General features: G+C 36.0%; 1 protein-coding gene across 11 annotated transcripts in view; it reads left to right on the plus strand.

Annotated features, from left to right (window-relative positions):
* The window catches only part of FAM172A (family with sequence similarity 172 member A), a 425,633-nt gene that overhangs the window by 313,841 nt on the left and 98,648 nt on the right, over positions 1–13,144 (plus strand). The window contains exon 10 of one of the 11 annotated variants that reach the window (XM_038532334.1): positions 11,900–11,991. The exons of the other annotated variants lie outside the window; for them this stretch is intronic. Coding sequence (XP_038388262.1) covers positions 11,900–11,976 — 77 coding nt within the window. The 3' untranslated portion in view covers positions 11,977–11,991. Of the gene's footprint in view, positions 1–11,899; positions 11,992–13,144 lie in introns of those variants that run through there. 11 annotated transcript variants of the gene reach the window in all.

Here is a 13,144-nt window from a genome sequence, read left to right on the forward strand (position 1 = left end):
ACTCTGTTTTATAGAAATTGTTTGAGATTATCAGAGTCCTACATACTTACGGCAAAATTGTTCCTAAACTCTCACAGATAAATATATTATGCCCTATTTTTTAAATTACAGTGAAAAATAAAAATCTAGGACCTATTTTGTTACTCATAAATTCTTTTCATATCCTATTGAAATAATATAAGTTCTTAACAATCCCTTTGCTCTTGTTCTTTTCCCTAGTTCTGGTTTTCTATTTATTTCCGTAATTATTTTATTGTGTGTCAACTTCTTGTCATCTGCCTTAAATCCTTGGTAGAAAAAAGTAAGAATATTAATTAATCAATAAATTACCCAAGCAAACCCAAATTACCAATATATCAGTCGCTCTTTCTCCACTTCTGTCCTCAGAGAAGATAGAAAATATACAGTCAATGTCCTCTCAATGCTTTCTATACAATAAAATTTATTTAATATTACCTACTGACTAGGTTTCAAAATTAGATTGCTCTCAAACATATGCAAACATATTCATTATGTATATTGATAGACAAGTCAATTTATTATAAAATACTGTATTTCACTGATTACAAGACATGATTTTAACTACCAAAAGTATAAATATACCTTGCAGTTAGCATCAGAAAGCATTTTGTTATAACTTAATTGGCAGTGTTTTTTCTTTTGAAATGGTATGTGGAATAATGGCATTTTTTAATTTGATGACACGTAGTACTCTAATTATCTTTCTTCATTTTCCCAAAGAGTTTTATTTATGTGAAAATTCTATTGATCAACATCTTTTAAGAAATCTAGATTTGGCTTAAAGATTAAAACTTAGTTTATTTTTATGATGTTAATACTCACTTCCTATTGTGTCTATTTTATAAAATCAAAATTTTGTTAACATACTTCTTAAGTTGGAGCACGCTTAGATTAACAACACCATTCAGCCATCATTTTCACAGTTCTTTTTGCATGTAGAAAAACCACTAGTGTCACTTAGATATTAGCAATTTATTTTTAGGATTTAGATATAATTTTATATATTTCATTCAAAGTGAAAACAATGTAATACTGAGAGCCTGCATTTCTTATATGTGAAACTTATTTACATTAATCTTGATAATTCAGTTATGACTCTGTTGCCTTAAATCTCTTTGGTATGTTTCTGTTCTGATTTAGTGCCTGGTTTAAAGATTAATGTTACAGGGTAATTTACTGCAGCTTCACAGATGGTATTTGAATCTTTGTAAATGGGCTTTGGAATCTATGCACAATTCCATATAATGTTAGGTTAACATTAGTGTAAATGTTGAACTTAAAATGATTCTAAAAGATCATGATAGAAATTTCATTATTATTTTTTTAAACCATAAATTTTGAAGGGATTTCATGGGCTAAATATTTTTATTTCACTAGCATGGTTAAGATATAATCAGCTCCTTATATTTGAAATCACCAGCCCCTATATGTTGAAAATAAACATAAAAAATAAATTACCGTGTTTTAAGCTATTCTAAAGTTCTAGTCACAGGAGAAGTCACTGTTCTTATTTTTACAGCTTCCTATATGAAATGCTTTATAGAATCCACAAACACACATTGCTTTTAGTGTCTTTCCTTTGATGTCTATAAAAGACCCATTCAAAACTGGAGGTAAGTGCTCCTAATGTGCATCACAGAATTTGGCTGAAGTTATTTCAAGCTATTAGAGATAACCTTTCTCTACATGTCTTTTGAGGGAAAAACTGGTACCAACAATACCAGTTAAGCTGTAATTAGTGTAACTAACAACTAATATGAAAGAGCAGATGCGAGGTCATTCTTAAGAATGTAAAGGTATTAGCAGGTTAAGGTTGTAGGGCACCATATCCTCCAGCTTAATCTGTTGCCCTAGCTGGTGAGATTTGTGGCAGTCATCGGTGCCCTCTAACCCGGAGCTGTTGCTCTCTCATCATTTATTGGTCACATGCCAAGTTCCTCTTTCCTGTCTAGCGAGATGACTTTGGGAATGGCAGATTCATTTTAAAGTTCTTGTTACAAATGCCTGCAGATTTTCAACCTTTAATGTAGATAAAGGTTTACAGATTAATTTGCTCTAACGTTCTTGTCCTACCAGCCTTAGACTGTATGAAATTGTCATTTTGCTGCCTTTCGGAAGATGATTTGTTGAGATCATTTAACATGTATTATAAGAGGAGCGCTTAAAATCTAACTATTAAATCAAATGTTGTGTAACTGACTCTAATACATACTGAATATTCTACTTTTTATGGGCCACTTCTTCAAATTTAATTGCCCACCAGTGGCTTTTGTTTATGTTTACAGTCAACTCAAATGCACTTAAAGGATAAGAATTTAACAGAGGAATGACCTTTTGTTTTCATAAGGTGTAGTTAACCCTCTCTTCTAGTATCTGGCTTTGGATTCTTTCTCATCTCATTACATGATACCAACACATAAACAGGAAGAACTTCAATCATTCTTTTCCTTTTCCCATTAAAGCCATGCCTGTAAGATTTCTGTAGTTTCTTTAGTTTCTTTCTACTTAGGAAAACTAGAAAGTTTTGTGGGGTTCTTTGTTGTTGGGGTTTTTTCTGTTTTTGTTTTTTTAAGCAGTAGGCAGCAAGACAGCAAGCACTATGCAGAGTCAAAAGGAAACGTTTTTCCTTTCCACTCGTTACTACCTTGGTCTGGAATTATCATTACTATCACATGTAATTATAGATTTTTTAAAACTATAGATTATTTATTATCCATGAAGTAAGCTAGGGAAGTTTCCAGCAATTAAAGTTTTATGGTGGGAGGCATCAAACCACATGACCCCAAAGAAAAGAAAAGAACAGAACATTTAAAATTCAAGTTATCCCAGATCACATGGACATCCAAATACCTAAAGGATGCAAACTTAAAAAATCATAGTTCTCATTTAAGTACTTCAAGAAATAACTAGGATATATTTTTTTCCTCGAGTCCTCCATCTTAGTGTTTTATATACATACTTCTAGTGGTTCATAGATAGACCATTTTTTTTATCTTAGTAGGCATTTTGTTCATTCTAATATATATATATGAGAAAAGGTATGAATAACAAATAATGAAACCCATTTAATGACTGCTTAGGAACTAGACAAACAGAAAAGATAAGTTGATGTAAAGAAAATGCCAGGTAATTTCATAGTAACAGTAATCTGTATTTAGGGCAAAATGCATAAAAGTATTATACAAATGAATAAAATTAGGAAAACAATGTTCTCTCTCAATATGAAATTCTCATACTTTTTTCTTCTAGTTAAGAACTCACAAGATACTTGTATCCATTTCTACATGCTATTTTTTTTAAGATTTTATTTATTTATTCATGAAAGACAGACAGAGAGAGAGAGAGAAAGAGAAAGAACCAGAGACACAGGCAGAGGGAGAAGCAGGCTCCATGCAGGGAGCCCGACGTGGGACTCCATCCCCGGTCTCCAGGATCAGGCCCTGGGCTGAAGGCGGCGCTAAACCGCTGAGCCACCCGGGCTCCCCTCTACATGCTATCTATTGGTGGTCATTTCTTTAATTTATGTATATGTATGTGTGTACCTGGTAGTTTCATCTTTTGTTTCTAAAACAAACCAGCTTCTCTCGATTTGAGTCTCAGACTAGATGATATCTGAGGTTCCTGCCAGGCAGGGTTATCAGTGGTCAGATGATAAGTTCCTCGCAGTTGAGAACCACATGTGCATAAACTCCATCTGATTGTAGTTAGCATAATGAGGATCCCAAATCATCATTAATACGTGTGTTCTTATGGACTGAGTCATGTTCTAATCACAAATTTGGGAATGTTTTTGTTTATCCCAGTGCTTGCCCCAAACTAACAACTTTATTTTTTTTTCCAAACTAATGATTGTGATTATCGTATCACTAATTTAAAACTGTTTAGGAATAAAAAACAGACTGGTGCTACTTAAAATTCACACAGACACCAATCTTTTTTCTTGCTAGGATTTCCCAAGCAATGACACCAAGGACAGTATTAGAAAGTCTTATTTTTTCCCTCTTCTGTACTATCTTACGATTAACTATGAGAGGAGGACATCAAAGCTGAACTGACTTCAAAGCCCGTAACACTTAGAGTTCCCAGCTAGTACTGTAACCAGCCTCTTCACCCGAACGGCAGTTCATCTTACAGAGAGAGCTGCCACACTAGGTTCTAGCCCCTGCTTCCCGCCTTCTCCTTTTCCAAACCTATCAAATTAAAAACGGCTCTTTAAACCAATCTCAAAGTTAAGCCAGTACAGGGAGTTGGCCTATTAGCTTGATTTCAAAATTTTACCATTACAAAATAGACCATATTTATTGTTTATGTATTCATTCATTCACTCATTCGACGTTTACCAAAAGTATGCCTTTTACCACAGGGTCTTAGACTCTCTTCACATTATATTCTTCACTATATTTGTTTCAGATATCTAATATCCACATGTAGGTAAGATTGTGTATATACCTTCCACTTTAGTTAGGCATCACAAAATGAAAAATTAAAAGATGAGTCTGGTCACTGGCCCTGTAAATCACTGAAGTTAAAAGAACTTAAATCTAAAACATCGGCTGTCCATCAAAATGCCTGAACTGTCATTTTTGGAAACACATGTTTTCTCTTATAAGAGAAATAAGGCTTCATGGATATGTAGTTTCCCAATTATGTGAAAATTAATATTTTAATTAATATTAACTTTAATGTTTGAGCTTGTCCCATACTCTTAATCAAGTAGTTAGTAAAATATTGCATAGGCCAGTTTCTTAAGAACTGTATAACTAGGGACATCTGGGTGGCTCAGCAATAGAACATCTTCCTTTGGCTCAGGGCATGATCCTGGAGCCCCAGGATCGAGTCCCTCATTGGGCTCCCTGCATGGAGCCTGCTTCTCCCTCTGCCTGTGTCTCTGCCCCCCGCCCCTCTCTCTCTCTGTCACTCATGAATAAATAAATAAAATCTTTAAAAAAAATAATGGTACAACAGCTACAGCTAAAGATTTTTTATGGGGAGGAGAGGAAGAGGGAGAAGGAGAGAGAGAATCTCAAGCAGACTCTTGGCTGAGCATAGAGACTGATGCAGGGCTGGATCTCATGACCCTGAGATCATGACCTGAGCTGAAATCAAGAGTCAGATGTTTAACTGACTCAGCCATCCAGGCACCCCATCAGTTTTTCTCTTAGTATTCACAGCTCTTGAAATCTAGTAGGTAGCATCCAGATCTTCAACTTATGGCTCCAAAGGAACCCAGAAGTTTTAATGATTTAGCTCTTCTCAACCCCACATTATAAATGATGTTCTGAATACTTTATGACAAAGGCTTTGATGGTGGATTATGGAAATTCACTAGGCTCAGTATAATGATTGTGTTGTGTCAGACATGGAATGGGCTGCATTATAAACTAGTGAGCTTTCTGTCTTTTGAAGCATTCAGGTAAAGGCTCCATGACCACTTTTCATAAATTTGATGGAAAGACTTCATACCTTCGGTAGAGATTAGATAAAATAATCTTTAATGTCTGTTGCAATCCTAAGGATCTATGTTTTAAAATTAAAGAATGTGAGGGAATGAAATTGAAATACAAGTGATGGCAACAGCATGTGGCTGTTGACTGCAGTCTAGTAATTAGGTGGATTTTATAAAGAAAGATTCATAAATCGGTGTATTAAAAAGACTTGAAAGGGAAAAGGCATGAGGGTCTGAGTAGGTAAAGTTAAATAATAAAGTAATGCACTTCTCTTCTAGTGTTGAAAGTTATGGGAGAAAGGAACCTACTCTAAAATGCTCAGAAAAGTGAGCATAGGAAAAATGAGAAAGGGAGCTTCTTTAAAGAGTGGGAACCGAAATGGATTTTTAGGGTGCTAGAAATAGAAGCCAAGGATTTTATATCTGCCTTACTTAAAGGAAAAGAACAAAACAAGTAGGAAAGTTAGAAGTTAAAAATTTACTTTATTTTAGATAGATAGTAGATGGACTTCTTGCAAAGTTACTTTTGACTTAGGAAGGATATTTAATAAGCAGTTTCTGCAAGGTTAGAATGTGGCCACAGCAACTTGTGACCAAGATGGCCTTTACACACTTAAGAACAAGATCCAGAAGTCATACTAAGATATAGTGAAAAAGTGCATTGAAGGTTTAAAAGTAGAAACAGAAGGAATATGTTGATTGAAAGTGGCAGAGATCTGACCTATAGGAAATTTATTGGTTGATAGTTCCCCCCAATTCTGCTTTGAGAAGCATAATAATTGCAGGGGACGGGGATCCCTGGGTGGCGCAGCGGTTTGGCGCCTGCCTTTGGCCCAAGGCACGATCCTGGAGACCCGGGATCGAGTCCCACGTCGGGCTCCCAGTGCATGGAGCCTGCTTCTCCCTCAGCCTGTGTCTCTGCCTCTCTCTCTCTCTCTCTCTCTCTGTGACTATCATAAATAAATAAAATAATAATAATAATTGCAGGGGACTAAAAAATGTGAGTAGAGAATGATGAGAGTCACAAACCAGTATGTGGCTTGGGGCCAGTTATTGAACTTCTCTGAATTTCTCATCGTTTTAATGCTAGTTAGGTAGATAATTTTCATAGCTTTAAGATTGTCTTCTAAGAGGCTTAATTCAGACCAAATTAAATACACGCTTCATAGCCTAAGAGTTCAAACATACCAGACACTCCACCCTGTAGATAATAGCCATGGTACAAAACTCAGGAAAATTTTATGAAGATTCCAACATTTTGAGGTGTATAAAAATTATGGACAAATCTCCTGTGTGGGCAAATGAGATGTGAGGATACCAGCGATGCTGGAGAAATTAAGTAGTGCTGAGAAGATGAAGGCAGACCCCCTCCATTTGAGATTAAAGAAATGATTGGATGTGTGAAAGAGACATCCGAGACAGAACCAGCAGTGTTGCCTCAAGAGCAGAGACTAGGCATTTATTTATATCAGAAGTGAATCTGTGGGTTTCATTTATTGGCAATAAAGTGATAGGGAAATCCCATTAACACATAGATGTTTTCTAGGAAGAGGGAAAAGGTACTACCAAAGAGCCTTTAGAGAGATGAGAAGAAGCTAGAAAATATAAGATCTATGGAGATGAAAAATGAGGAAAAATAATTTGAAGAGCCATTTAAACCTAAAATCATTAACATGCTAAGGTAGTTTTACTCCCCAGAAGTGAAATGCTTACCTCTTGTTATTAAAATAATTAAGCACTTTCCAAAAATGTTAACTCTCTCACTTCCTGGGAATAGGTTATGTATATACTAGGACCACACAACTAACTGGGAATTGCAGTTGCAAATTTTAAAGAGTCTACTTGAATATGCAATTAAATTATGACTTGAGTGCCTTGGTATAATTTTTTTCCCCCAAAGCTCTGGTATTCTGGATTTTGTGACTATCCATACAAATACTTCTTACCACTATTCTGAGCCATGTTACATCTTCTATTTTGAAATAAGAATATGAATTACCAAAAAAAAAAAGAATATGAATTACAATTGATTCTTGAACAATATGTGTGTGAACTGCATGGATGCACATGTATGTGGGTTTTTTTCTAGTCAAAACAGCACAGTACTGAAATGTTTTTTCTTTTCCTTACAACTTTCTTAGTAAATGTTTTCCTTTTCCTAGCTTACTATATTGTAAGAATACATTTGACATACAAAATACGTGTCAATACTGTTTATGTTATCAATAAGACTTCCAGTCAATAGTAGGCTATTATTAAGTTTTGGGGAAGTCAAAAGTTATATGCAGATTTACAACTGTGCCGGGGAATGGCACCCGGAGGCCCAATATTGTTCTAGGGTCAGTTATATATTGAAGTGCTCATTTATAGCAACAATAGTATTATTTAACACTTAGGATTACTATATTGTAATTTTCTGGTTGGTAACTTCATGCCTATCCTCTTTTAAATGGTATATTCATCTATGAATGAAAATTGTGTTATAAATAACCCATTAATAGAAAGTTAGAAATAAGCATAATTCTCTGAATGTGTTCTCTGTAACAACTTAGACCTTCGGTGCTGATCACTGACATGCTCTCCCCAGTTTTAAGTGCCATTAATTCATTTAGTGCTGCCTTTGGAATGAAGAAAAATTACCAAGGAATTTTTCATATGTGAGTTTCTCTGTGTTTGTGAATTGTTTAGCTTTCTAATTTTTCTATGCGTATGGCCCTTTTGATGATTCCTAAAGCCAATTCTCTTCTTATCAAAAAAAAAAAAAAAAAAAAAAGCTCTGTGGCAACAGTCCTGAATCCTCTGGCTGAAGGCCAAGTCACTGGTTGTTTTGCCACACTTAGTTCCACATCACTGACTTGAGAAGGGAGAAGTGGCACTGCTCTCTGCTGACCTATTGGTCATGACCACTCCTACTTCATTCTCAACATTTTCATACTAATCTACTTCCACGCATAATGTACTTCTACAGCAGTAAAAGAAGACGTAAAAATCTAGAATCAATTAACCAATGCAGTATCTCCGTATCCATTGGGATTTTTTTTTCCTTAGTGTTATAATTTAAAGCATTTGCTCAGCAGTTACCATCTCATCCTATGTTTCACATGTGAGACATTCAAAAAAAGTCTCCAAAACCTAAATTAAATACGTATATCAAACTATTGCCATAAATAGGCTATATATTTCATTGGTCTAAAGAATATACGTTAGCCTTTATTTAAAAAAAAACTGCCTCATGAATGGCTGATTGTACTGTGCACATTGAAGCAGAATGTCAGAATCTTCTAAATAAATTGTTATTATGGAATAAGGCGGAACTTCAGCTCTGAATTTATATAATTCATTCCATTGTAGTTTTTTTTTCATTGAAGAATACATTTCTCTGCCATAAATTGTACTGAGTATGAACAGCAGAGTCATTTGAGGTTCATTGAAAATATAGGAGAACATCATGTTTCCTGTCCTTTTGTTAAACTTGGCATATTGATTTTTTTTTGCACAGCTTGCAGCACAGAAATGTGATATACAGCTATGGCAAGACAAGCTAACCACATGTGAATTTGTTAAGTACTGCTGGATTAGCAGAAATTGTCTGACTGTGCAAATAGCAAGATTTGACTTCTCCAGGAACTCTTTTATGACTTAATCAATTAAAATAACAAGTTTTTATTTTATTGCCCAGAATAAATCATTAGCAAAATTCATTTTCTCCTGATCACTCATTTGTAGGTTGTTTACATTCATTTTGTTTATGTATTTCAAGCAAAATAGTAAATATGTAGAATTTGAGCTGAAAGTTCGAAGTCAAATATAAGAAGATAAAGATGTAACAAATGTTACCTATTGTTTTAATAATGATTCATAAATTTTGTTAGAAATGAGATTCTAGATTTTTATTTAAATTTGCCATTCCTTCTCTTTTTTAATATCTCTTTAGTGTTCATGCTTTTGTTCCCTTTAGGCTCAAAGGCGGCAAGGATTTGGATTTGTCTAATTCGTCTTACTGCATTTAAATATAGAACCGTGTAGAAAGGGAGTCTGTGAAGTAGGGCTTATTTGCTCTTCTCCTCACCTTATGAAACCCCCTTCTTAAATGCGTCCATTATACAGTTCACCTTGCCAGACTTCAAAGAGTGGAGATGGAGGGAGGATGAGCAGTACTTCAACAGAGTGGTTAGCCATGGCTTCTCAGAAATGCTAATACATTGTCAGGTTTATAAAGTTCTCTGAGCTCCCTTGGAACCTGGTAAACCATTGTGTGGTTTTCTGTAGAACAAAGCTACAGTCTATCTAAAGCCAGGAAAGAAACGTCCTGAATATCATATATACCTGACCATGTTATCACCTGCCTTTTAGGAAAATACTTTCTGTATAAGATCTCACCCTCTCCAAATTTGGATTTCTTATATCAGCATTTACTATTCTTTTTTTTTTTTTTTTCCAGAATTTGCTCTACTTGCTCTCATTACTTTTAAACAGGTGGGCATCTTACAAGATTGCATGCCAAATTTATTAGAAACAAGTCTTTTTAAATCATCTGGTAAAAGCACAAAGCTCAAGTTGTTCCCCTAATAAAAAGGGGGGGGAAAAGGGTCAGAGCAAAGAAGAAAGTGCCCTGGTCTGTGTTAGGTGACACTGTGCCCTGCTTGTCTAATTTGATTACACAGAGCCCCTGAAGCCTCAGGCAAAGCTGATTTTAGCTATAATCAGCTTCTTAACCTTTTGAGAACTAACGTAAACACTACCTAGCAGTGGTTAATTATGTTGCTCTGCTACACACTACAAAGTGCAAAGGTAAAAGTGTAGAACTACAGTAACACATGTTGTGACAAAATTTAACAAGATGACTTAAGGGGATTGAAGCAGAATGCAGTTATGTATTTGTGATAAATTTTAAATTAACAAAGAGACTTAAGGGTGCTTCAAAAAAATTTTAAGCTATAGTTTCTGCTTAAGTTTTAAGTAAGCACTGAACATTCCTGTCTAACCTTTTCCTTTTTGCTGTCCTCACATTTGTGCTTTTCTCTGAAATCCTTTTTTTGATTATATATATATATTAGAAATACAAGTATATTCTTACCATTTCATTCTTTCATTTTCCGAGTAAACAAAAGTGGTTCCAATGTTCATATAAATAGAATAAAATCCTCTTGGTTCCTTTTAATAGAGAGTAAAAATTCATTAAGGGAAGAATGGAATTTCCTTACAGTTAAATGGAATATTGTGGTTACATAGGCAAGAACTAACTTTTTGATTTAAAATAGGAGCTCTCGACGCAAGAATCTGATGTGTCATATGGGAAATTAACATGTAAGATGATTTTACTATCTGTGGTTGGTGTACCTCTAGGGTAGTGATGTGACTAATGGGGTAGAGAACCATAAAGATTCACTAATGTACTTATCAAGGCTATCTGCTCAAAGTTTTATTTGTGGGGAGAACTCCACTAGGATTATTCTCCTGAGCAAGGGTTGTAGGTGACCAGGAGAATATATGGAGCCAGAAGCCATATCCTGTATTCTAAACTTCTACACCAGCCGTTTTGCCTGAAATTTCATACCTTGAAACAATTCTGAAGGGCAAAATCTTAATGCTCCCCAGTGACACACAATATAATCAGTCACTGCGTGGAATTAACTGAAAATGGAGTGGGAGGGGAAGGTTGGACTAAAGATGAGCTATTTTTTTTAAATCTAAGGTGAGTTCCTCATAAATAACATGAATATGCTCCCTGCTGATACTACACAATCTAGGTTATGTGGTGCTCACAGTCAGCTTAAAGACCATGTATAAGGAAGGAGCCTCGAAGAAGTGAGCGTCCTGGGCCTTTCCTAGTTTCTGAGACATGGAGCCGCATTCCCCGGGCAGCACAGGCAGCTCCTTTGATTAAACTTGGCCTCACGGTAAATAAAAGTGGCCTCATTAATAAATAACTTAAATTCATTAACATGAGGGCCACCCAAACAGAGGACTTCAGGAAGTTTTAGAACCACCGAGAATACTGTGGGATAAATGAAGCCAGAGAGCAGCTGACCAGACACTTTGGACCGTAGCAGAAATGTTTTAACTGAACTGTTTTCTCTGTTTTGTAATCAGCTTGTTGAAAGAAACTCTTACATAAAAATCCCCAGGGTCTCTGGGCATCTCAGTCAGTTAAGCGTCTGACCTTGGCTCAGGTCACCGTCTCAGGGTCCTGGGATGGAGCCCCACGTGGGGCTCCCTGTTCAGCAGGGAGCCTGCTTCTCTCTCTCCCTCTGCCCCTTGGTTCATGCTCTCTCTTGCTCTCGCTCTCACTCTCGCTCTCTCTCAAATAAATAAATAATGTTTAAGTCCCCCTTACTGCTGCTATAGGTGTCTTTCAGATGACATGCTTTTTATTTTCTGGCACATGCTACAAAAATACAATACTCATTGAGTTTTCTGGTGTGAATGTAGGCAACTGCTCGAGGCTGGAGTGCTCAGGCCCAGCTGCTCCAGCTACCCTTGGTCCCCTTGGCTGCCCTGAGGACTGAAGCATCACTGTCCCTGCAGCCTGGAACCCACTGAGGACCCACCAAGGACTGGGGGAGGATGGCTGATTTAGAGGCACTAACTCACTAAATATGAGGTCCCCTTCTGGGAGGACCTAAAGGAGAAATCCTTTCCAGAACTCCCATTTTTCCCCAATTATTTCTTTTTATCTTATGGTCAATGAAAATCTTATAGTATGTTATTCCAGGGGTTCCCAAACTTTGCTCCGCAAGAGCGTTACTTGAGCAACCAAGGCCTCTTTCCTATTACAGTATAATCACAATGTCTAGGATGGGAGCCAGGCGTCAGCCTTTTTGAAAGATCCCCAGGTAATCCCCAGTGCTTCCCCAAGTTTGGGAACCACTGACATACCCATTTATTCCCCTCCTCATTTGCAACATTTGGAAGCTTAAGCTGAATGCATCACATCGTTGCCTGCAACTCAATAGGATTAATCACATCCATTCATTATTTTTGTATCCATTTTTGCTTTTGCCTTGACTTCTTCAAATACTCTCATATAATTTTATATTGTGTTTATTTTTGTAATATCATTAGTGAAGTACAATTTATATGCTATAAAATAATTTCATTTTAAGTATACAGTTGAATCATTTTTTGTTAATTTGTGGTTGTGCAGCCATCACCACGATCCAATTTTAGGATATTTACATGACCCCCAAAAGTTTATTCGTGCCCATTTGCTGCTTCCACCCACAGCCCTGGACAACCAGTGATCCACTGTCTCCATATATTTGTCTTTTCTGTAAACATGATATAAATGGAATCAAACAGTATGCGGTCTTTTCTGTCTGGCTTCTTCTGCATACAATATTTGTGAGGTTCAGACACATTATAGCATGTATAAGTAGTTCATTCCTTTTTGCTGTTGAATAGTATTCTATTATGTGGATATGCCACATTTTGTTCACCCATTTACCAGTTGATGAATATTTGAATTATTTTCAATTTGGAGCTATTATGTATAATGCCTCTACGAACATTCACATTTGAATCAGTCCAGACACTAGTTTTCATTTATCTTAGGTGTGTAAGTAGAACTATTAGGTCATATGGTAAGTTCAGGTTTTTAAGGAACTACAGAACACTTTCAAAGTGCCAGCAGCATTTTACATTCACGAGCAAAGCATTAAGAGTTCCAGTTTTTCC

This window comes from Canis lupus, chromosome 3, assembly GCF_011100685.1.
Source record: "Canis lupus familiaris isolate Mischka breed German Shepherd chromosome 3, alternate assembly UU_Cfam_GSD_1.0, whole genome shotgun sequence".
Taxonomy (NCBI): domain Eukaryota; kingdom Metazoa; phylum Chordata; class Mammalia; order Carnivora; family Canidae; genus Canis; species Canis lupus.